Consider the following 25,543-nt stretch of genomic DNA (forward strand, 5'->3'; position numbering starts at 1 on the left):
GTGGGGGAGGGGCTGAGAGAGAAGGAGACGCAGAATCTAAAGCAGGCTCCAGGCCCTGAGCTGTCAGCACAGAGCCCTAGGCGGGGCTTGAACCCACAGACCGCGAGATCATGACCTGAGCTGAAGTCGGATGCTTAACTGACTGAGCCACCCAGGCACCCCTCCACCATCCCATTTTAATACAAAGATTCTGTGAGGTTGTTACCAATATTTCCCTTATTTAACAGATAAGGAAACCTAGCCTTAGAGAGGCTAGTCTGTCTAAGCATACACAGTTATTAAATGTAAAGCCAAGTGTGAAGTGCAGGCTATCTGATTTCATAGAATGTTTAGGCGCTAGGCTAAACAGGGCATTGTAAATATTTAATTTGAGATTGAGGAATGATTACATATAAAGGAATCTCAGGACATCCGCTTATACTCATCTCTGGCATATCAGAGGCTGGGAATTCCATTAAAGCTAGGATAACTAAGCATAAAAGTAATTCTAGCAATTCTCTTGCCAAAAATTAGATAACCAGCCATAGTTTGATGTGACTATTCTTAATTTTTTTCATTCAGTGGATACTTGGATATATCCAACACATACATACAAAAAGTCCCCCAAATAATGGAAGGATTAGTTAGCACTGCTATCAATACCAAAAAAAGGTAACATTCATTTCTGAAAGTATCATGGTTCAATTGTTCAAGTAAGAAAACACATTTTAAACGTATTATGATAAACACTATCACATCATAAACATTAATCCTGTAAGAGATTTGCTTATAAACCACATACCTAGGAGAGTTTTATAGATCCCATTCAGAAAACCAGAGATTAAGGACAAAATATTTTGTCAGTTGAAAAAACATACCATTTGGGTCACATCCTAAACACCTACACTCTAGGGAATAATTTCATTTTTGTAGCTACCTAAATTAGGCCTTCTGAATTTTGTTCAGTTTCAATCTTGGGAATTAAAATTTAGAGGAAATTAAGCCATTTCAATTAATCTCAAGAACAAAGGCTCCAAGGAGACCCAGAAGTTCCACAGATATCACAGATATCTCACAGTTGGAGATGTCAATTAAATGAACACATTAAAACCAGATTACATTCAATGCCTCATGGCTAAGGCAGTGGAATAATGAGATGAATACCTCTTACAAAATATGGAGGAAGCTTGTATGTTTCAACATATTCCTACATGTTTCAATAGTTAATCTTCTCATGATAAAATCCCATTTTTATGAACATATAATAGGATAAAAAAAGAAAAGGTAACATTGATTTTTTTTTTTTTTTTTTAGTATAGCTGACACACAATGTTACATTAGTTCCAGGTATACAACTTAGTAATTTGACAAGTTTATACGTTATGCTCTGTTCACCACAAGTGTGAACCATCTGTCCCATTACATCACTATTACAATATCACTGACTGTATTCTTTATGCTGTGCCTTTTATTCCTGTGACTTATTCATTTCATAACTGGAGGCCTGTATCTCCCTCTCACCTTCACCCTTTTTGTCCAACCCTCAAGACCCTCCCTTCTGGCAACCATGAAGTTGTTCTCTGTATTTATAGGTCTGATTCTGCTATTTGCTTATTTATTTATTTGTTGTTTTGTTTGGCTTTATTTATTTATTTATTTATTTATAATTCTTCTTTGTATTTTTAAGTGAACTCTACACCCAATTTGGGTCTTTTTTTTTTTTTTTTTTTAACATTTATTTATTTTTGAGACAGAGAGAGAGCATGAACAGGGGAGGGTCAGAGAAAGAGGGAGACACAGAATCTGAAACAGGCTCCAGGCTCTGAGCGGTCAGCACAGAGCCCAACGCGGGGCTCGAACCCACGGACTGTGAGATCGTGACCTGAGCCGAAGTCGGACGCTTAACCCACTGAGCCACCCAGGCGCCCCCCCCCCAATTTCAGTCTTGAACTTAAAAGCTTGAGATCAAGAGTCACATGCTCTACCAACTAAGCCAGCTAGGTGACCCTGTTTGGCTTTTTTTAGATTCCACTTATAATTTGAATCATATGGCATTCATCTTTCTCTGTCTGATTTATTCCACTTAGCGTAATACCCTCTAGGTCCATCTATGTTGTCTGCAATGGCATGATCTCATCCTTTTTATGGTTTCCTTATTCATTCAGCTATTAACACTTAGTTAATCCCTTTTGAGTGATGGAAAAATACTATAAGTTCATAAAATTTAAGTCAAGAAAAGGTCAGGACTAGGATCCCTTCCTGATTCATCATCCAAAGTACATTTGTTACATACATGATGTGCTTCAGCATTAGAAAACTGCACAAATGCATATAATCAAAGCTAAAGGATTCCACTCAAAATTTTTATTGTTAAAAAATTCTCACTTACTTTGAACTTTTGTAAGATATGGCATTTTCATTAACTGAGTCAGGAAATCTTTTAAGTTCACTTTCCCCTCGTCTGAAAATGAAACATCAAGAAATGAATGGTCTTTCACCCAAAGATACAAAGGGATGAGGTCAAAAGATATGCATGCTTACCAAATCTTCAGAACCAAGTTAGTCCTGTTTTCTAACTCTGATTCTGCTAAACACACCTCAGACTATAAAAAGGAACATGATTATGATAACTCTTGCAGTCTTTTTTCTTGTAGAGCCAATGAGTGTTTCATGAATTTTACACACATTTTAACCACTTGGGACCATTGTTTTTTGGTAAGTTTCCTCTCTGGTATGACATTCTCTGAATTTTTCAGCATTACAAGTCCTACTACCACTATCTATGTTACGAGGGAAGAAGATATTCCCTACAAGTACCATAAACCAAACCCCAACCGAAATACCTAATGGAGACTATATATATACTTATAAGCAAAGATATATTAGTAAAGGAAGTGTGCATCTTTTGTTTTTTATTAGCCATGTATTTGGAACTGAAGAAGAAGAAAAGTACCCCTTTGCTCTGCATGTAAGTTAAACCTCCCACTGGCAGGATTCCAAAAACACCACTGTAGCCCTCTGAGGACCGTGGGGAAACCAAACTGGTAAGTGTGTGTCACCACACTAAGGCTTGGCCCTGCATTTCAGGGGCTTGAGAGAGCTGCACAGCTCCTGTCCAATAAAAACGTATGATTCAAACCTCAGGAGGCAAAGCGATGGGATGAAGACAGGAAGATTATACATCCCTAGGATAATTCAATATGAGACTAATCCAAAGCAAATTCTCAGCCAAGCCTAATAGGGAAAATCTAATGTTGTTGAACTCACTGCATCTGATTCCTAATCAATCAGCTCTGTGGGTTTATGAGTGAAAGTAAACACGAGTGTGATATGGAATAAATGACTCAGAAAAGAAATACTTACTATCCAGAGAAATGGATGTAAGCATCTCCTGCAATTCTTCCTCTGGCAAATAAATCCCCAAGCCTTTCAGTATAGGTTTTATATCATCAACAACAACTTTTTCATTGGTGACTTTGTTTAACGCCTTTGCAAGTTCATTAACTTCTATCCGGAGAAAATACTTTCAGTTTAGATGCAAATTCTAAACAATTAGCTTAAACTATGATTCAAAAAACTAATATAGATACCTAGCATTTTTTAAGCATTCACCTTAAACACTCTCTTGAGGTACATACACATCTAACTCTCATTGTATACCTACAAAATAGATCACTTATAGGGCAAACTCATAGTAGAAATTAAGCCTTGATATCTGTCTCCTTCTGTCCATCTATCTTTGCCTCTCAAGTTTCTTACATCCTTTCAGTATGTGTCCAGGGATCTCTCTGCTGCCCCTAGTCACTGCCACCTCAAATCTGCCTCTTTCCCGTCCCTTTATTAAACTTAATTTGTCTTATACTGATTCTCTTGTACTTAGAGCTGAGAACCTTGGTATACACAAGTAACCGCTAATTAATCTGCTGATAGAATTGTTATTGTTTTTAATATATGAAATTTATTGTCAAATTGGTTTCCATACAACACCCAGTGCTCATCCCAAAAGATGCCATCTCTTCAATACCCATCACCCACCCTCCCCTCCCCTCCCTCCCACCCCCCATCAACCTAGAATTGTTATTTTTTTAATAATTGGAAACCAATGTTAACAGAAGAGAGAGCTTTGCTTCCCCCTCCGTGTCAGTTTCCTTCTTATTTAATAACAATACTTTAATAGTGGCCTAAGATAGGTAATACAAAAGAATGTCTTAATGATCGTAATTTCTGATGCTGTGAAAGATCCTAGAGAGCTTTTTTTTTAGAGGTTAACTATCCTTCCTAGCACTTTAAGTACTTACGTATTCTGTCTAGGAAAAACCCGTATTTATTCTCTAATAGTATATAATCAATCTGAATTTAGCACTTTGGAATATGGATTTATAACTTCTGACTGTGATGACTGTACTTCCTAGGTACAAAATGTGCTGACACTGCCTTTGTATTCAGGTAAAACTTTTCTGCCTAGAAATAGACACCTAAAAATATGATAGCTATAAGGTAGTTAGTAATTCCATTATGTATTTGGGGAAAGACAAACTCAGCCATATTATAATTTGCACTGTTATAAAGTAGGTATTTTATCATTCAGATTTTGTGCATTCCCAAATCTATCCCACATCTTTCTACTTTATTCCTCACAGACATCTAAGTCATTCTCACATGTTTTCTTTGGGCAGGCTAGTCTCCTCATCTAGAATATACATCTAAATTCTCTCCCCAGTCCAGCAACCGGTTCAAGGTCCATCTGCTCCTTTAGGCTTCCCCAGATTATCATAGTTCATTCTGATATACCATGATATATAATAATGGCATAATATCAGTATATATAAGATGTATTCTTCTCATTATACTTAAATTCTTGTAGCTCTTGTGGCTGGTGCCACATGATCTAGTATACAATCTTCTAAATGTCTTTTTTCTTTCATCTCACCATAACCTCCCTTATGAGCACAAGACCCGTGTGCTATAATACTTCTACGATCTCTACCATGCATACCAAATAGACTCACTAATTGTTACTTGATTATTGACTAATGTATTTTCTCCTCTGCTCCCTTAATGTTTCCATTCCTCTAGCCTATTGTCATGCCTACCTACTATTCTACTTCCCTCCATTCTGTATTACTGAGCTTCTCAAATGAGTAATTTAGTATTTCTTGCCCCTATTTCATCACCCAATCTCTATTTTAAGCCCCCATAGCCCTCTTGGAATGATACTACTTTACATTTGACCACTTTTTATAACTTATGGGGTACTTCTATATTACTTCTTTTGACAGCCACAAAAAAATCTTACGAAATATATAGGACATGTACTATTATCTATAGTTCAGCACATATACCTGTATTTTATATTTAGATGAAGTGATTTGTCCAAGATCATGAGGAAGAAAACATGAGACTACAGGTCAAACATTCTGATGCAGAGCACAATGCTTCTGCTATTACAAAGAACAGCAAATAACCTCTCAACCCCCTTCTTTGTCAGATCTAATAATCTTAGCCTTCACCGTCCTCTGTACAATTTGGGTAGCTGACTACCTGCCCTCACGTCTTAATTAGCCTCCTTCCTTCCAATTACAGAATGAGTACACGCCATGCCACGTGCTTAATGATTTACATTTTAACGGTGTTTGGTCTTAATACTCTTTAATATCAAGTTTCATTTCATTTAGCAATGTATTTTCAACATTTTCCCTTGTCAGCATATTATTCTAGGAGTATTATTTTTAAATGACCACATAGTATTCCACTGCATCCTATCTTTCTAAACCAAAATTCAGTGGAATCCTAATAATGAACCCTCTTAGAATTTTCTTTCAGAAGAATTGGCCCAATTTACACGAATACGTAGGAAGTGAAAAAAAAAAAAAAAAAGCCATTCATTTCACCACATCCTTTCCAACTCCTATTTTCTCCTTATTCTCTTCTTATTCTTCTGGAAGAACTGTAAGATCATGCTGTCAATCATTTCCTCCAACACCTTCCCACAAAAACATCTCTTCAGGAATTATATTACATTTATCAATTAAAGAGAAGTGACTTATGCATGATATGCGACATCTATCCATAAGATGGTAAAATCTTTCTCATTTTACCTTAAGGGGATTAGCATTAACTCAAAGATTGATAAAACAATCAAAGTAAAGAAATTGACTAAACAGATTAAGAATCTAGCCTAGAAGGTCTTGGTCATTGCTTTTTCTTCTCTATATTATCTCTGAGATTTATTTCTCCTGATTGTTATCCAGCTGTTACCTCCATGAGGCAATTACATGGCCAAATTACAGCTCCAGCTTTTCTCATGTGCCTATTTCTCTGGATAGTCTCTGAGGTACCATCATTGCTACTAACTTGAAATAAATATACTTTCAACTAGATTCATTCCTTCATTAACCTAAGTTGGAACCCATGGTTCTGTTTTCATTTGTTTCTCTCTAAACCCAGACACCACAGTTTTTTCCCCTTTTAGCATATCTCTTTCATTCATTTTTCCCTACTAGTCCATACTGAGGACCCTTTTCAGGTCCTCACCTCCCCAGGCCTGTATTATTTCCAAATGTTTCTAAATACTATTAAATACCACTCTTTCCCTCTCTCAATCCAATCTCCACACTGCAACGGGAGTGACTAGATTGATCATATCACTCTGTTGTTTAAAATCATTTCATTGGGGGCATCTGGGTGGCTCAGTCAGTTAAGCCTCTGACTTCGGTTCAGGTTATAATCTCGTAGTCCGCAAGTTCGAGCCCCACATTGGTCTCTGTACTGACAGCTCAGAGCCTGGAGCCTGTTCAGATTGTGCCTTCCTCTCTCTCTGCCCCTCCCCTGCTCACTCTCTCTCTCTCTCAAAAATAAACATTAAAAAAATAAATAAATAAATAAAAACACTTCATTGGTTTCCATTATATTTTGAACTCGATTCAAATTCCTTACCTTTATTTTCATTAAAGAATCTGAATGATCTGGTCCATGACCATCACTCGAACATCATCTTTTGCCAGTCTCTCCTTTTTTCACTAGACTTCAGCCAGAAAGGCCTTTCAGTTTCTTAAACATATGTGTTATTTCCTACCCTAGAACCATTCACAGCTTCTTCCTCTTGTCTGAAAGACGCTTCTGCCAACTCTTCCAGCAGCTGATTCCTTCTAATCCTGTAGGTTTCAGCCTAAATGTCACATGTCAGAACACACGCTTCCCTGGCCATCCTATTTAAATTAAGTCACTGCACCTTAACGCTCTACCGCCTCCTTGTACATTTCCTCCTTAACATTTAGCACAATTTGTAGTTATTTATTTGCTCAGCTGTCTTTCTTCAGTGAATTCTCTGGGGTCAGAGACCAGTATTTACCTGTCTTGGTTACCAGCATAGTGTCACTCATTTGCTGACTGAATGGATTAAATAAACGATCTTCCTGCTTCTAGTGGCTCCTTAGTCCAATCCACTGTTAAATCAATCTTTAGAGACAGCTTAGTACCTGACACTCTCTTGCCCAAAGAGTGTATTGAGACCTGTTTTGAGCAAAACATTTAACAGCTCCTCCAATGTAGACCTACCAACTATCTCTCATTCCTTATCTTTCAAATCCTACTTACACCTCTGATCTTTTCTTCCCTTTTAAATCTCTAGGTGTCAATGTTTTCTGGCTTTCCCTCTACCTATCAAGCAAGATGCTACCCTTCCTTCACAGTTCCTCCATTTTTTTCGTAGGAATCTAATCTTCACCCAAACTCTTAAAATAATATGCATCACTAATTTGCCCTTACAGAATACTAGTTATATTTTCATGTCAATGACCTATCTTTTCATCTAGATTTTAAGATTTCTCACGGCCTACTTTATGCATATTTTTGTGTTCAATACATGTGTGCTGATCACGATAATATTAATCGGTAAGTTACAGCATTGAATGAATTTTGAAACTGAACCATTAAACTACAATACAGTAAAAGAAATATCTGCACATGGAGTCCAACACTTGCTGTGGGGTCTTAGGTAAGGTACAATTTCCTCGAACTTCACTTTTCTCTTTCTTTATTGTAAGATTTCTACTTAACAGGATAGTCATAAAGAATAGTTAAAAAATAAATTATGTGAGGGGCGTCTGGGTGGCTCAGTCGGTTAAGCGTCCAACTTCGGCTCAGGTTATGATCTCATGACGATTTGTGAATTTGTGATTTCGAGCTCTGCATCAGGCTCTGTGCTGATAGCTCAGAGCCTGGAGACTGCTTTGGATTCTGTGTCCCTCTCTCTGTCCCTCCTCTGCTCATAGTCTCTGTCCCTCTCAAAATAAATAAATATTTTTAAAAAAAGAATAATTATAAAAAAATAAATTATGTGAAAGTGCTTGGTAAAACATCAAACACTATGCAAAAATATTATTTGCCAACCATTAATGATATTATTTGAAACCAAAGAAAATAAAGTATACCTTTAGAGACTATGAGATAAAACTATGTACTTTTGACCCTAAGATACTTTTAATACTGAAAATAAGAGTTAAAGAAGAGTTTTGGTAAGTTCCTAAAACATTAGGCAATTAACTCATTTTTAAAGTGAGTTAGATATTTTCAAAATTATACTCAAAAGTTAGAGCATCCATCATGGGACGCTGCAAAATGTTTCTTGGTACCACAATCGAAAAGACAAAGATTCAAGTTGGAAGGATCACTGATCCCAATAAGTTAAATATATGAATTTCCATCAGGGGTGCCTGGGTGGCACAGTCAGTTGAGCGTCTGACTTTGGTTCAGGTCACGATCTCGGGCTCTGTGCTGCCAGCTCAGAGCCTGGAGCCTGCTTCGGATTCTGTGTCTCCCTCTCTCTCTCTGCCCCTCCCCTGCTCACACTCTGCCTCTCTCTCTCTTTCCAAAATAAATAAACAAAAAAAATTTTTTTAAATAAAAATAAATTTCCATCAGAATGAGAATTCACATGTTCTCTATGCAACTATAAAAAGGAATGAGAAAGGCCTTTATATTCTGATATGAACAAATATCCAAAATATATTACTGTATTAAAAAATCAAGGATACAGAACAATGTACATGTCATGCTCTCACGTAAAAAGTGAGGGAGGGATAGGTATGTGTATATATATATATATATATATATATATATATATATATACACATTCATACATATATATACATACATATATTCATATTTTCTCGAACGATCTAAGTACTTCCTGTCTCAAAAATAAATAAAACATTAACAAAAAATTAAAAAAAAAAAAAGAAACTAGTTACTTATTAGTTAGTTACTGGGGAAAAGGAATAGGAACTGAACAGACCAGGCAAGAAGGAGATTTTCATTGTGTATCTTTAAATACTTTTTTATTTATTTTTACTTAAAAAAATTTTTTTTAATGTTTTATTTTTATTTTTGAGACAGAGACAGACAGAGCATGAGCAGGGGAGGGGCAGAGAGAGGGGGAGACAGAGAATCCAAAGCAGGCTCCAGGCTCTGAGCTGGCAGCACAGAGCCTGATGCTGGGCTTGAACCCATGAACTGTGAGATCATGACCTGAGCCGAAGTCGAACGCTTAACCAACTGAGCCACCCAGTGCTCCAATACTTTTTTATTTATGATCTGTGTGAATGTATTACCTAATCAAAAACCTTAAATTTATTAAAACATTTTTAGGGTCACGTATTTTTGGCAACCTTGTTAGAAGACATATTATTTGCTTCAATTACAAACTTATAATGTTTCAAACTAGACTTACATGAACACAGGAAGCTCACCTTCATCTGAATACCCAAAATACTGAATGTATACCATTCATTTAATCTTGTAGCATATTAGTTATATGTTGATGTAAGTAGCCCATCACTTTTCAACAACTAGCTAAAAATTTCCTATATTCTGTGTTCAAAACTTCCTAATTATTCTCACCTCTAAAATCTCGAAAACGCTTAATGCTCTTCAGTGCTAAAAGGGCAGTCTTTAGAGAAGTATCTCCCTTTTCTGTGAAGACAAAAACAGAACAAAGAAAAATTAGTAGATTCAAGAAACATAAAGTACTTCCACAGCGAGCTAAATCGGTTCTCTTGCTGGCCCTTAAGGCATCTTATGGTTTTCTAGCTACGTAAACTTTTGTCCTGAATGCAATCTACAGTCTGCCTATTTAAATCCTATTCATGTCAAAACCAGCTCCTAAGTCTAGATTTCTAAAAAGCCTTCTGTTGAACCTAGATGATGCCCTCTAACCACTACTCTTTCCTTTTCCTTTCCTTCCCAAACTATTTTCTGGAAAGAAGTGTTCTTATTCATCACAATCATATTGTCATTCACACATCAAACTGGTCTTATCTAGCTTCCACCCTCTCAAAACTGCTTTTACCAAGTTCACCCATTAACTATTTATTGCCAAATCAATGAATACTTTTTTGGGGTCTTATTTAATACTTTCCTCTTTCATTCCCAAATTAATGAATACTTCTTAATTTGTTGGTCTTATCTAATACTTTCCTCCTTCAAACTCTTTTTTCTCTTTGTTTTGTTGCTATAGCTTTCTTTTGGTTTCTCTCCTACCGTTCGTTCTAGTTACTTCCTGTTACGTCCTTTATAAACTATTCTTTCTCCACCATTACTTAAATGTTAGCATTTCAGTGTCCTTGGCCCTCTTCTTGTTGCACTCTATAAACCATTCCTGAATTCTCTTGTCACTACAAACTGTATGTTGCTGACTCTCAAGTTTCTATTTCTAGGCTAGACCATTGTCTACTGCACATCTTCAACTCCGTGTCCACTCCATGCCCTCAAACACAGTATTTCCTTTTTGTGTGATATATTGAATGTGGTTCAATGAATTCAATGTGCGATATATTGAATGTGATTCAATGAATTCAGTGAATTCAAATGAACTGATGATTTTATTTCCATGCAAATAACAACTCTTTGGGACAGATCAGATACATTTTTTTACTTCCATATTGCCAAATTTTAATTTGACCGGTTCTACATTTATCCCCCTGTGGCAGCTGGAGCATTGACAGCAGACAGAAACTTTCCTCATTCCAGTCTATCAAGGAAAATCTGCAGTTAAAAACTTTGATCAGCAGGCATTCAGAGAATGGTAGGTGGCAAATAAAGATCCTAGTGGATTATTCTAATTGCATTTTGTTTTACCTTCATAACTTAAGAAGCTGTAAGAAAAGAGAGAGGACAACTTTCTCTGTGTGTGTTTTTCTTTTAATATAATTTATTGTCAAGTTAGCTAACATTCAATGTATACAGTGTACTCTTGGCTTCAGGAGTAGAATCCATGATTCATCGCTTACATACAACAACATACAGTGCTCATCCCAATAAGTACCCTCCTCAATGCCCATCACCCACTTTCCCCTGATCCCCACCCCCCCATAAATCCTTAGTTTGTTCTGTGTATTTAAGAGTCTCTTATGGCTTGCCTCCCTCTCTGTTTGAAACTATTTTTTCCCTTTCCCTTCCCCTATGATCTCTTGTTAAGTTTCTCAAATTCCACACATGAGTGTACACATATATCTCTCTTTCCTTGACTGACTTATTCCACTTAGCATAATACCCTCCAGTTCCATCCACGTTGTTGCAAATGGCCAGATTTCATTCGTTTTCGTTACCGAGTAGTAGTCCACTGTATATATAAACCACATCTTCTTTATCCATTCATCCGTTGATGGACATTTGGGCTATTTCCATAATTTAGTTATTGTTGATAGTGCTGCTATAAACATTGGGGTACATTTACCCCTATGAATCAGCATAATTTAGTTATTGTTGATAGTGCTGCTATAAACATTGGGGTACATTTGCCCCTATGAATCAGCACTCCTGTATCCTTTGGATAAATTCCTAGTAGTGCTATTGCTGGGTCATAGGGTATTCTGCTTTTAATTTTTTGAGGAACCTCCACACTGTTTTCCAGAGAGGCTGCACCACTTTTCATTCCCACCAACAAGTGCAAGAGAGTTCCCATTTCTCCACATCCTCACCCACATCTGTTGTTTCCTGAGTTGTTAATTTTAGCCACTCTGACCTGTGTGAGGTGGTATCTCAGTGTGGTTTTGATTTATATTTCCCTGATGATGAGTGATGTTAAGCATCTTTTCATGTGTCTGTTGGCCATCTGGATGTCTTCTTTGGAAAAGTGTCTGTTTGTGTCTTCTGCCTGTTTCTTCACAGGATTATTTGTTTTTCATGTGTTGAGTTTGGTAACTTCTTTATAGATTTTGGATACTAGCTCCTTATCCGATATGTCATTTGCAAATATCTTCCTCCCATTCCATCAGTTGCCTTTCAGTTTTGTTGATTGTTTCCTTTGCTGTACAGAAGCTTTTTATTTTGATGAGGTCCCAATAGTTCATTTTTGCTTTTATTTCCCTTGCTTTTGGAACTCTCATCACTGTTATTTAACAGAGTGTTGGAAGTCCTAGCTTAAGCAATCAGACAGCAAATGAAATAAAAGGCACCCACATTGGCTAAGAAGAAGTCAATCTTTGGCTTTTTGCAGATGACATGATACACTACATGGAAAACACAAAAAACTCCACCAAAAAGCTGCTAGAACGGATACATGAATTCAGTAAAGTCACAGGATATAAAATCAATGTACAGAAATTGGTTGCATTTCTATACACCAACAATGAAACAACAGAAAGAGAAAACAAGAAATCAATCCCATTTACAATTGCACCAAGAACCATAAAATACCTAGTAATAAACCTAACCAAAGATGTAAAAGATCTATATGCTGAAAACTATAGAAAACTTGTGAAAGAACTTGAAGAAGACACAAAGAAGTGGAAAAACATTCCACGCTCATGGATTGGAAAAACAAATACTGTTAAAATGTCGATATTACCCAAAGCAATCTACACATTCAAGGCAATCCCAATCAAAATTGCACCAGCATTCTTCTCAGAGCTAGAGGAAACAATGTTTCGATTTGTAGGGAACCACACAAGACCCCAAATAGCCAAAGTAATGTTGAACAGGAAAACCAAAGCAGGAGGCATCACAATCCCAGACTTCAGGCTCTACTACAAAGCTGTAATCATCAAGACAGTATGGTATTGGCACAAAAACAGACACATAGACCAATGGAATAGAATACAGAACCTAGAATCGGGCCCCCAAATGTATGGCCAACTAATCTTTGACGAAGCAGGAAAGAGTATCCAATGGAAAAAAGACAGTCTCTTTAGCAAATGGTGCTGGGAGAACTGGACAGTAACATGCAGAAGAAGGAAACTGGACCACTCTCTCACACCATACACAAAAATAAACTCAAAGCGGGTGAAAGACCTAAATGTGAGCCAGGAAACCATCAAAACCATAGAGGAGAAAACAGGCAACAAACAACCTGTTTAACCTCAGCTGCAGCAACTTCTTTCTCGACATGGCTCTGAACTTTCTGTGGTTTTGACAGTCGTATTTACATCCTTCTTTAATGAACACTGTACGAAGTTTTCACAGACTCTAAGTATGGATCTAGTTTGAAGTGTCTAGTGTCAATTTGCACAATGGATGCAGAGAAAAAAGAACTAGGATAATTGGATGTGCTAGATATATAAAAGTATTGACTAATGTTATTACAAATTATTTTTATCATATTCTCTTATTCATTTTCACCACTTTCTTTACTGGTGTATTACTTTATATTGAAAACAGAAGAGAGAATCCAGGAAATAAATATATATGTATATTTATATGATTTGTTACAAAACTACAAAGGAATTTCAGTATAGAAAGTATAGAGAAAATACAATCTTTTCAACAGTGGTGCTGGAACAAATGAAGGTCCATATGCAAAAACAAAACAAAACAAAAAGGAACTCTGATCCATACTTTATTCCACATACAAAGATTAACTCAAAATAGATCACAGAGCTAAAATACAAAACCAGAGGTGCCAGGGTGGCTCAGTCAGTTAAGCAGCCAACTTCAGCTCAGGTCATGATCTCCCGGTGAGTTTGAGCCCCGCCTCAGGCTCTGTGCTGATAGCTCAGAGCCTGGAGTCTTGCTTTGGATTCTGTCGCCCTCTCTCTCTGCCCCTCCCCCACTTGTGCTTTCTCTCTCTCTCTCTCTCTCTCTCTCTCTCTCTCAAAAATAAATAAAAATATTAAAAAAATATTTTTTAATGCAAAACCAAAACCCATAAAACTTTTAGAAGAAAACATATAATAAAACATTTGTAACCTTGGGTGAGGCAAAGTTTTCATACATGTGACACCAAAAGCACAATATGTAAAAGAAAAAAAAAACTAACTGGACTTCATCAAAATTAAAACTAATGCTCTTCTAAAGACACTTAAGAAAATGAAGACACTCAGAGAAAAATGTGCTCAGTAGAAGACTCGGAGAAAATATTTGCTAAGTATATATCTCATAAAGGACATGTATCCAGAATACAAACAGAAATACAAAAAAAACCCATCCAACTTTATTTTTTTGTATTATTTTTTTTAACGTTTATTTATTTTTGAGACAGAGAGAGACAGAGCATGAACGGGGGAGGGTCAGAGAGAGAAGGGGAGACACAGAATCCGAAACACGCTCCAGGTTCTGAGCTGTCAGCACAGAGCCCGACTCGGGGCTTGAACTCACGAACCGCGAGATCATGACCTGAGCCGAAGTCGGCGGCTTAACCGACTGAGCCACCCAGGTGCCCCAAAACCCATCCAACTTTAAAAGCGGGCAAAAGCTCTGCATAGACACTTTATAAAGAAGATACACAGATGACAAATAAGCACAGGAGAAGATGCTCAACATCATTAATCAGTGAGGAAACACAAATTAAAACCACAATGAGATACTACTACACACTTATTAGAATGATTAAAATTAAAAAGACTGACTACACCAAGCACTCCCGAGGATATGGAGGAATTGGACCTCTTCATACACTGCTGGTGGAAATGTAAAATGGTGTGGCCACTCTGGAAACCGTTTGCAGTTTCTTAAAACGTTAAACATACACCTACCATGTGAACCAGCCAATCTTTGGTAACTACTCAAGAGAAAGGAAAAGCATACATTCATACAATAAATTGTACACAACTGTTCATAACAGCTTTATTTATAAGAGCCCCAAACTGGAAATAGCCTAACGAGCCTCACCAGGTAAGTAGATAAACCAGTGTATCAGTAAAATGGAGTGCTATGCCAGTAATAAATAAGAATGAACTGCTGATACATGCTACGTGGATGAATCTCAAAATAATTATGCTGAATGAAAGCATCTAGCAAAAAAGAATATACCCATTTTATAAAAGTCTGGTAAATGCCAATGGATCTATACTGGCAAAAAGCAGATCAGTGGTTGCCTACGGATGAGGAACAGGATGGGAAAAAGGCAGGAGAGATTACAAAGGAGCATGAGGCAGTTTTGCAGGTCAGGGATGTGTTCATTACCTTGATTGTGATGACAGGTTTATAGGTGTGTGCATATGTCAAACTGTGTACTTTTAATTATAAAAATACACAGCTTTTGAATATCATTTATAGCTCACAATACTGTTTAATAATAACAAAAGGCAATGGGAAATATGACCCACCTTCAAATTCAGGAGCTGGCTTATTTGTGTTCAAAGCCTCCAACATTTGTTTGAGACTTACTTCACTATTTTCTAAAAAGTAAAGTATAAGGATTACAAAATGGCAAAGGTGTCAATGTGAATAATCATCATTAAAATAACCATGACAGGGAATGGTGTGTGTGGGGGGGGGGGGGGGCAAATTTTGTTAATGTCTGAAAATTAGCCAGATAAAAACTAATCAATTTAAAATAATTTTACCACGAATCTATTCCCTTAAAACAAGAAAAAATTCTAACCGTATTATTTGTCTTAATTAAATATTGATGTATACATTTTACAAATGTGATGTCAGACAGAGGGTGACTCTTAAAAATACTTCCAAGAGTAAAAAAATATTAATTTTAATTTGTTCTCAGTATGCCTACATTCTCATTATGTTTCTAAGACCTAGTTTATCTAAAACATACATATATAAAACATATCCCAAGCACACAGTAAAACTAGGACTTCAACAGAGATTGTTCTTTTAAAAAGGACTCACCATCAATAGATGCTTGACCCAGAATTTCCTGGAACGTCTTGTTGCTTAATGGAATTCTAGCCTTCCGGAGTTGGGACCTCAGCTCATTTATAGGCATCTTATCATTTCTGATCTTATCAAGAGTTGTAATCTCTTTAAATAAATCTGTAGACATGTCAAGAATAGAGAACTGATGAGGAAGTTGAGGCAAAGCCCTTTTTTAGACTTAACACCCTAACCTGCACAGAGTAGATGCATTACAAAAGGAATTCTGAGTTAGAGGGCTTTCAAAACATGTCAGTGGGCTTTGTTTTCAGAAGTCACTTAAACAATAAGCAAAATTTAACATACCCCTAGCCAGCTAAAAGTTGAGTTTCTGCAACATTTTTGTACAAGTTTGCTTTTATTTATTAACTATTTCTCCTCAAAGGTTTTTCTACTACATGCTCCAGTCTTTCAGAGACTGTAAAGCATTTCAAGAACAGCTTGATAATAAATAGCTCTTGGAATGAAGTCAAATATCAAAAATAGAACCCAGCTAGTTGGCAAAAGGAAAACTGAAAAATATAAATCTGTTATGCACTGAAAAACAGTCACACCCTATCCTAGGCATTAGAAAGCCTCTCTTTCTTGCTAGCCTACCTACTAGTATTACATGCAGTAAATCCTTTTTTTTTTTTTTTTTTTTTGTACTTTTTTTTTAACATTTCACTATAGGTGAGAAAAAGAAGCATATGTAAATTATTGGAGGTGAGAGAAAATTGTATTAGATTCACCAGGGGAGAAAATGTGTACCTTATACTGGAGCATATACTGAGACAAACTATTTCGCTTTAAGAAAGCATATTCTAGGAATGTAATTCTAAATAATTCATTACAGTCAAAGCACAGATTAAATATGATAAGGAATAAGAAAGCAGATTATAACATCTTGATACATTAAAAAGAAAACTTAAGGAATTAAAAATACAGGGGAAAACAAACCATATTTTAGAAAAAGAATACCATTGAATTATCTTAGAAATTTACTTTTAATTTTCATTCTTTTACTATACTTACTATTGAATGGTGTTGATGGTTTAGGTGAATTAGTGAAAACATCAGTTACATCTTTTAAGATCTTTTTACTTTCTGCAAAGTTAAGAAACAAAATGGAATTTAAATAGATTTTAAGCTCATGAAAGCAGGGATCTGGTATTGTTTCAATTTCATTCAGCTTTCAAACTTCTGTGACCATAATGCATGGTAAGAAATACACTTAGATTATGAGCATGTGCGTGTACACACACACACACACACACACACACACACACACACACACACACAAACAGGGAATGCAAGGAAACACAATCTGGGAATTGCAAGGTACAGTTAGGATTCAGACCTCCCCATCCCCTGCCCCGAGGCAGGTCATAAGACACTCATGTGAGAGATGCTCTTGCTATACCCAGAGGGAGGGTGCATCCTTATCTCTGAAGACTGAGGGTTGGAGGGACACCAAGAGGAATCTGAACGAACAGACCTTACTAAGTTTCCCCTGGTTGACCACCCTCAGCTCATATCATTTTGTCCCATCACAGTTTTCTACCACTTTCCACGCTTCATCAAAGCTAACACCAAAACATTAAACACCAAGGTTTAACAACTCCTTATGAATATTCCCCTTTCATGTAAAATTTATATTAAATTTGAATGCTTTTCTCTTGTTGATCTGTCTTTTGTTACAGGGCTCCAGCTGGGAACCTAGAAGGGTAGAAGGAAAAGATTGTGTTCCCACTCCTACAGAAGCCTGCTTCAGGGATCATAGGCTGGTAGCCCACAGACTGAATATAGCTGAGATTCAGTCATGTTCATTGTCCTAGGGAGTGGTGGGGTTTTCTTTCCATTTGAATTTAACTATCTTCATCTAGGACACATGCTCTCAAGTTACCTTACAGTCCACACCCCTTCCTTTTGTCTTATAACCAACTCATTTTATTAATTTTGCATTACGTGCCTGGCTACTGCAGGCATTTGAGTTAGCGGACTCTGCAGAGCCTGATTCAAAAGTTACCCTTCTCTATTGAAGTCTATTGTAATTTATCTAAATAGCAAATATTGGAGCTATGGCACTATACCTCTTGAAGTGGCAGGATAATTTGACCCATCTTTCCTATTCGAAGCAGTTAGCTTGGCCTTAAATATTTCCTCACTCCTGAGATTTTTGTAGACTGAGAGTTTTTGTAGGGACTGTGTTTGCAAAAACCTAGAGTCATTGAAGAAAATATGCCAAATGCCTAAATAGAGAGGCAGAGTTTGTCTGGAGACAGAGACAGAAGGAAAGAGAGGGACAGGGAGGGGTTGAGAGACTAGAGGTTTGATGGGAAAGAGTGAGAATTACCCTGTGGGAGCTTCCCTTCACACAGATGCAGGATTACCACAGGCTCCAACAACAAAGCGTCAGTAGAAACACAATGCAAGGAAGTTTTACCTCTGTCTCCCACATTATGGTGTGACTTTGGAATGGGAGAGGGTGCCAGTAATCAACCACCCTGCCCCCAGGGTCTGATTTAATTTAATTGAAAGAAAAAAATGATTTCAATTTCTGGTATTTAGTAGCTAGATATCTGGATCAGCCCTCCTACTAAAAACAACTAAAAATTCTAAATAAAATTATTGCTATAAAAAAAAATCTTGGGGCGCCTGGGTGGCTCAGTCGGTTAAGCGTCCGACTCCGGCACAGGTCACGATCTCACAGTCCGTGAGTTCGAGCCCCGCGTCGGGCTCTGTGCCGATAGCTTGGAGTCTGGAGCCTGTTTCAGATTCTGTGTCTCCCTCTCTCTTTCTGACCCTCCCCGACTCATGTTCTGTCTCTCTCTGTCTCAAAAATAAATGTTAAAAAAAAAAAATTTTTTTTAAATCTTGAATTCATCAATGTGCTGCCAAGAAAGTAAGAAATTCCCAGACCAAACAACTGATGAAAGGCTGTAATCCAGAAACACGGCGACTGTTTTTACCCAAAGAGTGTTTGCCAAACACAAAACTAAAACAAAACAAAATTGGATGAATTTTAGTTTGTACTTTCAAAGGCTCAGACAAAGCCTAAGTTCCTCCCAAAGTGGAGGGGAACGTGGGGTGGTTATCCTCAATTTACAAAAATGTTTCTCTAGATTTCAAGACCCAGAAAAAAATATCAAGAATAAGAAACAGTTCCTCCTTTATAGATAATCTGACTTTTCTCTCTAGCTACCTTTAAGATTTTTCTTTCTCTTTGGTATGTCACAGTTTCATCATGATAACCCTACGTATGGATTTCCTTTCATCCTATGTGGGATTCACTGGAATTCTTGTATTGGTAGGTTTAGGTCTTTCTCATTCTGGAAAATTCTCAGCTATAGTTCTCCAAATATTTTCTCTGCAACCACTCTGTCTCTTCTCTCCTGTGTGGATATATATCACATCTTTTCATTCTTTCTTTTTCTAGCTTTACTGAGATGGAACATTATATTAGTTGTAACTAATATATAACGTAATCAGAGATACACATATATATTTCAAACTGATTGCCATAATAAGTAGACCTCTTCATTCTGCCTTCCTTTTAGCTTCTTCTTCTTCTTCTTTTTTTTAATGTTTATTTATGTGGGGGAGAGAGAGAGTAGGAGATGTGCAGAGAGGGAGACAGAGGATCTGAAGAGGGCTCCATGCTTCCAGCAGTGAGCCCAATGCAGGGCTCTAACTCACAAACCACAAGATCATGACCTGAGCAGAAATCTGATGCTCAATCAACTGAGCCACCCCAGCGCCCCTAACCTCTTTCCTATATTCCAACTCTGTCTTTCTATGCTGCATTCTGTATAATTTCTTCAAACTCCTTTGCACTTCATATTTCTCTCTTCACCCATGTTTAATCTGCTAATATTGTTGTCTGCTAATTAATTTTATTATATTTTTAATTTCTTTATGTCCTGTTTCTTTCTTTTCAAATTTTAGTTTCCCTTACATGTTTTCAAATTTATCTTTTTTTAGAAGAGTACAGAAAGAGTGAAATTAAAAGAATAGAAAATACATATATATCCAAAAATATACTGTATTGCATATTTGCAGGTTGCTCAGAGAGTAAATCTTAAAATTTCTCAACATAAGAAAAAAACCCCTTCTTTTAACTATGCATGGTGACGTGTTAACTAGATCTATCGTTGTGATCATTTCATTCTATATGTGAAATATATATACAAAATGTCACAAAATCAATGGTAGAGAAGAAAATGATACAGATGAAAACATAAATCGAGGAAACAATAAACACACACGATAGAGAGGATCAGAAAGCCAGGAATTAGTTAAGAGTTATTAAAATTGACAAACCACTAGCATAAATGACCTAAAAAGAAAAAAGATGGGGCGCCTGGGTGGCTCAGTCGTCAAGCGTCTGACTTCGGCTCAGGTCATAATCTCATGGTCCATGAGTTTGAGCCCCGCGTCAGGCTCTGTGCTGACACCTTAGAGCCTGGAGCCTGCTTCAGACTCTGTGTTCCCTCTCTCTGACCCTCCTCCACTCTCTCTCCCTCAAAAATAAATAAAAACATTTTTAAAAATCTTTAAAAAAGAAGTATCTGATTTTATTTATTTTTTAAAATGTTTGAAAACATCTTTTTAAACATTTTTTAAATGGTTATTTATTTATGTTTGAGAGGGAGAGAGAGAGGGAGAGAACAGGGGAAGGGCAGAGAGCAAAGAGAGAGAGAGAATCCCAGGCAGGCTCCGTCTGTCAGTGCAGAGCACTGTGAGATCGTGATCTCAAACCGTGAGATCATGACCTGAGCCAAAATGAAGAGTTGGACGCTTAACTGACTGAGCCACCCAGGCGCCCCAAGACGTATCCGATTTTAAAACCTGGATAAAAACAGTACTTGTTTCTACTAGTCTTCTCCAAATAAAGAAGAGTATCCACACACTTTCCAAAAGGGTTACAACAATTCTCAGTAACCAATTTATAAACATAGCAGTCCCATAACAATCTTCCTAAACCTATGGTATTAGTATTCTTAAAAAAAAAAAAAAAAAAAAAAAAAAATGAGCCAGCATGAACACATATAGTCTAAACAGGAAAACTGAGAGGTAACTCAAGAACTCACCATCTGTTTCAGAGTTCAGTAACACCCCAGGTTTTTCTTCATTTAAAGGTTTCTCCAGGCCCTCCAATGCAGATAAAAGGTCTTTAACTTCAACTTTCCTATCAAAGACACTATTAACAATGTTACATGCATCTTCTATTCCTAAACAGAGACATGACAAAATACAAAGGTATCTAGTAGGTCAGTCTATCCAGAGACGCACATAACAACTTGATTTGGGTGAAATGTATTCATTTTCTAGAATACCCAGTCTTGAGAGATTTTTGTCTCTCTGAAATATTCTCCAAACTGAAAGCTCTACAACATTTATAGGTTTACAATGCTTATATCAGAAAACAAGACACACTGAAATAGTTTACCTTACTAGTTCAACGCAGGAAGCTAAACAAAACAACAAAATACCAAAATTATCTCTAAGAAAATAGTGCCATGATGGGGAAACAAAAGGGGGCACTTGGGTGGCTCAGTCAGTTAAGTGTCTGACTTTGGCTCAGGTCTTGATCTCACGGTTTGTGAGCTCGAGCCCCACATCAGGCGCTGTGCTGTCAGCGCAGAGCCAGCTTCAGATCTGGCACTCTCTCTCTCTGCCCCTTCCCTACTCATGCTCGCTCACTCTCTCTCTCTCAAAAATAAATAAACAAACATTAAAAAAAGGCAGCCCTTTCTGTCTTTATCTAAACATTTGGAAAGAATGACAGTGTTGTTGATGACATGCCAATAATTTGTTGCTTTACTAACTTAAGTGTTATTCATTTATATCTTTTAATCTCCCTTGTATCCAAGTTACAACTGTCTTCTTTATTATGTCCTCCCTATTTTTTCCCCTTCATCATACTTCCTAAAGAGTTCTTTATTAGTCTTTTGAAAGAACCAACTTTTGGTTATATGGATAAGTGCGTGTGCGTGCGTGTGTGTGTGCGTGCGTGCGTGCGTGCGTGTGTGTGTGTTCTATTTCACTAACTTCAACTTTCCACTTTGTTAGCTCCTGACTAGCACTTTTCAGGGGGATTGTACTGCTCTTTTGTTGTTTATCCTGCTGGTTAGCTCTGTAAGCTGAACGTTTAAGATACATTGTTCTGGAGGCGCCTGGGTGCCTCAGTCGGTTAAGCGTCCCACTCTTCATTTTGGCCCAGGTCACGATCATGTCAGCTGCGCTGACAGCAAGGAGCCTGCTTGGGATTCTGTCTCTCCTTCTCTCTCTCTGCTCTCCCCCCCCCCCCCGCCCCCCCATACGCACTCTCTCTCCGAAAATAAATAAACTCAAAAAAAGATAAATTATTTTTGATATTTCTTGTTTTCTAATAAAAGCATTTAATGCTATAAAATATCCTGTAAGATTGTTTTGGTCACACTCTACACGATTTGATACATAGTGCTTTCACTGTCATCATTTCTAAAATCTTTCAGGTTTCTTTTATTCTTCAACCAAGGAATTACTTACAAGGCAATTTGTTTTTCATCTTAAAAGCAACACTTTTCCTTTCTTTCACAAATAATTTTAATGTCACAACATCATGGTCAGACTATGTGGTGTGAATGACTTCTGATTTTTAGAATTCACTGAAATTTTTATTTGTGGCTTAAATACATCATCTATTTTTGTGGCTATTCCATAAGTATTTGAAAAGAATGTGTATGTGTTTAGGATACAGAGTACTCTAATCTGTTTCTGAAGTCAACTTTGTTAATACTGTCACTTCAATCTCAATCTCTTTCTCAATTTCTTTCAATCCGTCTATTTCAATCTCATCTTTCTATTTAGAATTCAGTGTTTACCTGGAAATAGATATAAATATGGTTGTGTTTTATGGGCATTAGTAGAAACCCAACCTATATAAAGCATTCTTTGTTATACACTTATTCCATTTTTTCCTTTCTTCATGGAACCGTATTGTTACTGAGGTCTCTCTCTGGTGCAAATGTAAATCTAGTTTACTGTTATGACGTGTATGTATGGACCGTATTTTATTCAACCATTTCCCCAATCGTGGACTCATAGATTGTTTTCATTTCTTTCCTCCCATAATGTTGCAGGGAGCATCCCTGTACATGTCTCTACAAGAAACTTCTCTGGGCTATTTATCTGAGAATAGAATTATTGGATCATAAGAAATATGCATACTGAATTTGACAAGTACTGCTAGATTGCAATCTGGAATGCTGTACCACTTTACCTACTCACTAGCAATTTGTGAGTATTGCCAACTCTCTTCATACACATATTTAGCTATGTGGGTTTCTCCTCCTGTATACTAAGTCTTATATCCTTACTTATTTTTCCAGTTGATTTCTTTCTTTCTACTGTTGATTTGCAGAATTTCCTTATATTTGAGATATTAATTTTTTGTTGGTTATCTTGTAATTATCTTCTTCTCCAGTCTGTTACATGTTTTAGAGTCCTTGATTTACCAGAAATCCTTAATTTTGATGTAATCAAATCCTTTTTTACCCCATGGTTGTGCTTTTGGGGAGTAACATCTTTACGAAGGTATCCATAACCACAAGGCACAATAGTTTTTCTTACATTTTCTTCCATCAGCTTTATAGTTTAATCTTTGAGATCCATTTTAACATTCATTTGATTCTTTGAAGGTTATTTTTGTATATGGTATGACATAGGGATTCTACTTCATTTTCTCTGCATTGTAAGACAATTTTCTCAAATCAGAAGCTAAATAATACATCTTTTCCCCACTAACTGATGATGTCATTTCTATCACATTCCGAGTTCCCATTAATAGAAGTCTCTACCGGGTTCTGTATTGTGATGCACTGGTCTATTTTCACAGGTCTATATTACAACAGCATTATGCTATGTACTAACATGTGACAAAGCAAGATCTTTATCTTTTTTTTTTCCCAAAAGGGTCTTAGCTATTCATAGATCTATAATCTTCTATAATGAATATAGAATTAATTTGTCAAGGTTCCCACCAAACTTATCCTGAGATAGTGAGTGGAACTGCATCCCAAGTACAGATTCTTTAGAGAGAATCCACTTATTTCAATACTTCTTTTAAAACCCCCGTTTTAGGACTACAATTCTCAATCTCAATGTCTGTGGTCCAAGGCTGTTTTAGTGTCCTCATGATAGAACTGTGCTGAAATGTCAAAACAAACCGAAAAAAGTTAAGCATTTAGCCAATGTTTTTCACAAGGAGATAGAGAGCAAATGTAAAAATATATATATATGAAGAAATAAACAAGAAAGATAAGAATACAGAGGGGAAAAGTCATTAGATGTGATTTAAAAAACCAAACTTGATTACTTTGATTATAAGATGGATAACCCCATCAGCATTAGGAAGGACAAAAGAAAGAATATAGCAATAAAACACATGACAAGGAAGAAAGAGAGACAACAGAAATTTTTTTAAATAATTCAAGAATATTACAGTATGAAAAATATGTATCTATGTGTGAAAACCTAGAGTTTACAACATCAACTGAGTTTAAATGAGAAAATGCATAAAAGGGGGGTTTGGTAGAGTATATATAAAGTCTATATACGCACATACCTATACATACACCGACCCCCAAAAATGAAGTTCCTGTTCATATGCATTTTGAATTTCATACTTACTGTGGCACTCGATAAATTCATCACTGTTGTCCAATTCTCTGATGAAATCCTTAAAACTCACCACTTCATCTTTTTTTAAAAAAGAAAAAAAGAAAGAATTTAGATATTATTGTAAAAAGGACCACTTGATGTTATAACACCAGAGCTATAAACACAAAAATAATGGAGAGGACTGGTAATCCTATTGTGACACGTGTGATATGCAGAATCGACCTAAAATAAAGCTGTCAGAGATGCACTTTGAACATCAATTCCTCTGATAAAAACCCATAAATTGATAGACAAGAAACAATTTTTAATTTCTCTTTTATTTATTTTTTTTTTTTTTAAATTTTTTTTTTTCAACGTTTATTTATTTTTGGGACAGAGAGAGACAGAGCATGAACGGGGGAGGAGCAGAGAGAGAGGGAGACACAGAATCGGAAACAGGCTCCAGGCTCTGAGCCATCAGCCCAGAGCCCGACGCGGGGCTCGAACTCACGGACCGCGAGATCGCGACCTGGCTGAAGTCGGACGCTTAACCGACTGCGCCACCCAGGCGCCCCTAATTTCTCTTTTAAAAGATATATGGCAGTATATTTCCTTTGGCATTTAGAGTGAAACTTCTGAAATACGCAAAATTTGTTATTTTAAATTGAAATAATTACTCACCGTTAGGATGAGTGTTATCCAAAGTCTCCTTTATTTTATCATCTGTTAGATAGATTCCAATGGCATTTAAATTTTGCTGAAGTACAGGAATGTCTTTAAGTTCATTTTTGTAAATGTTGATGTTGTAAAATTGATTTTTATTTCCTGGGAAGAGATAATCACCTTCACT

At 36.7% G+C, this 25,543-nt stretch overlaps 1 protein-coding gene across 1 annotated transcript in view; it reads right to left on the reverse strand.

Annotated features, from left to right (window-relative positions):
* Positions 1–2,368: 2,368 nt before the first annotated feature.
* Positions 2,369–25,543, reverse strand: part of LOC147571489 (EF-hand calcium-binding domain-containing protein 13-like) — a gene marked incomplete at its 3' end in the record, with an annotated part of 132,540 nt that continues 109,365 nt past the window's right edge. Inside the window, 8 exon segments of the mRNA XM_086696303.1 lie at positions 2,369–2,440; positions 3,343–3,486; positions 7,063–7,133; positions 15,473–15,593; positions 16,045–16,188; positions 17,083–17,154; positions 21,141–21,281; positions 24,724–24,792. Of these exon segments, the coding sequence (XP_086552429.1) occupies positions 2,369–2,440; positions 3,343–3,486; positions 7,063–7,133; positions 15,473–15,593; positions 16,045–16,188; positions 17,083–17,154; positions 21,141–21,281; positions 24,724–24,792 (834 nt within the window).

This window comes from Puma concolor, unplaced genomic scaffold, assembly GCF_028749965.1.
Source record: "Puma concolor isolate L17-30 unplaced genomic scaffold, mPumCon1.1.hap2 unalloc_scaffold_24, whole genome shotgun sequence".
In the NCBI taxonomy this organism is placed as follows: Eukaryota; Metazoa; Chordata; class Mammalia; order Carnivora; family Felidae; genus Puma; species Puma concolor.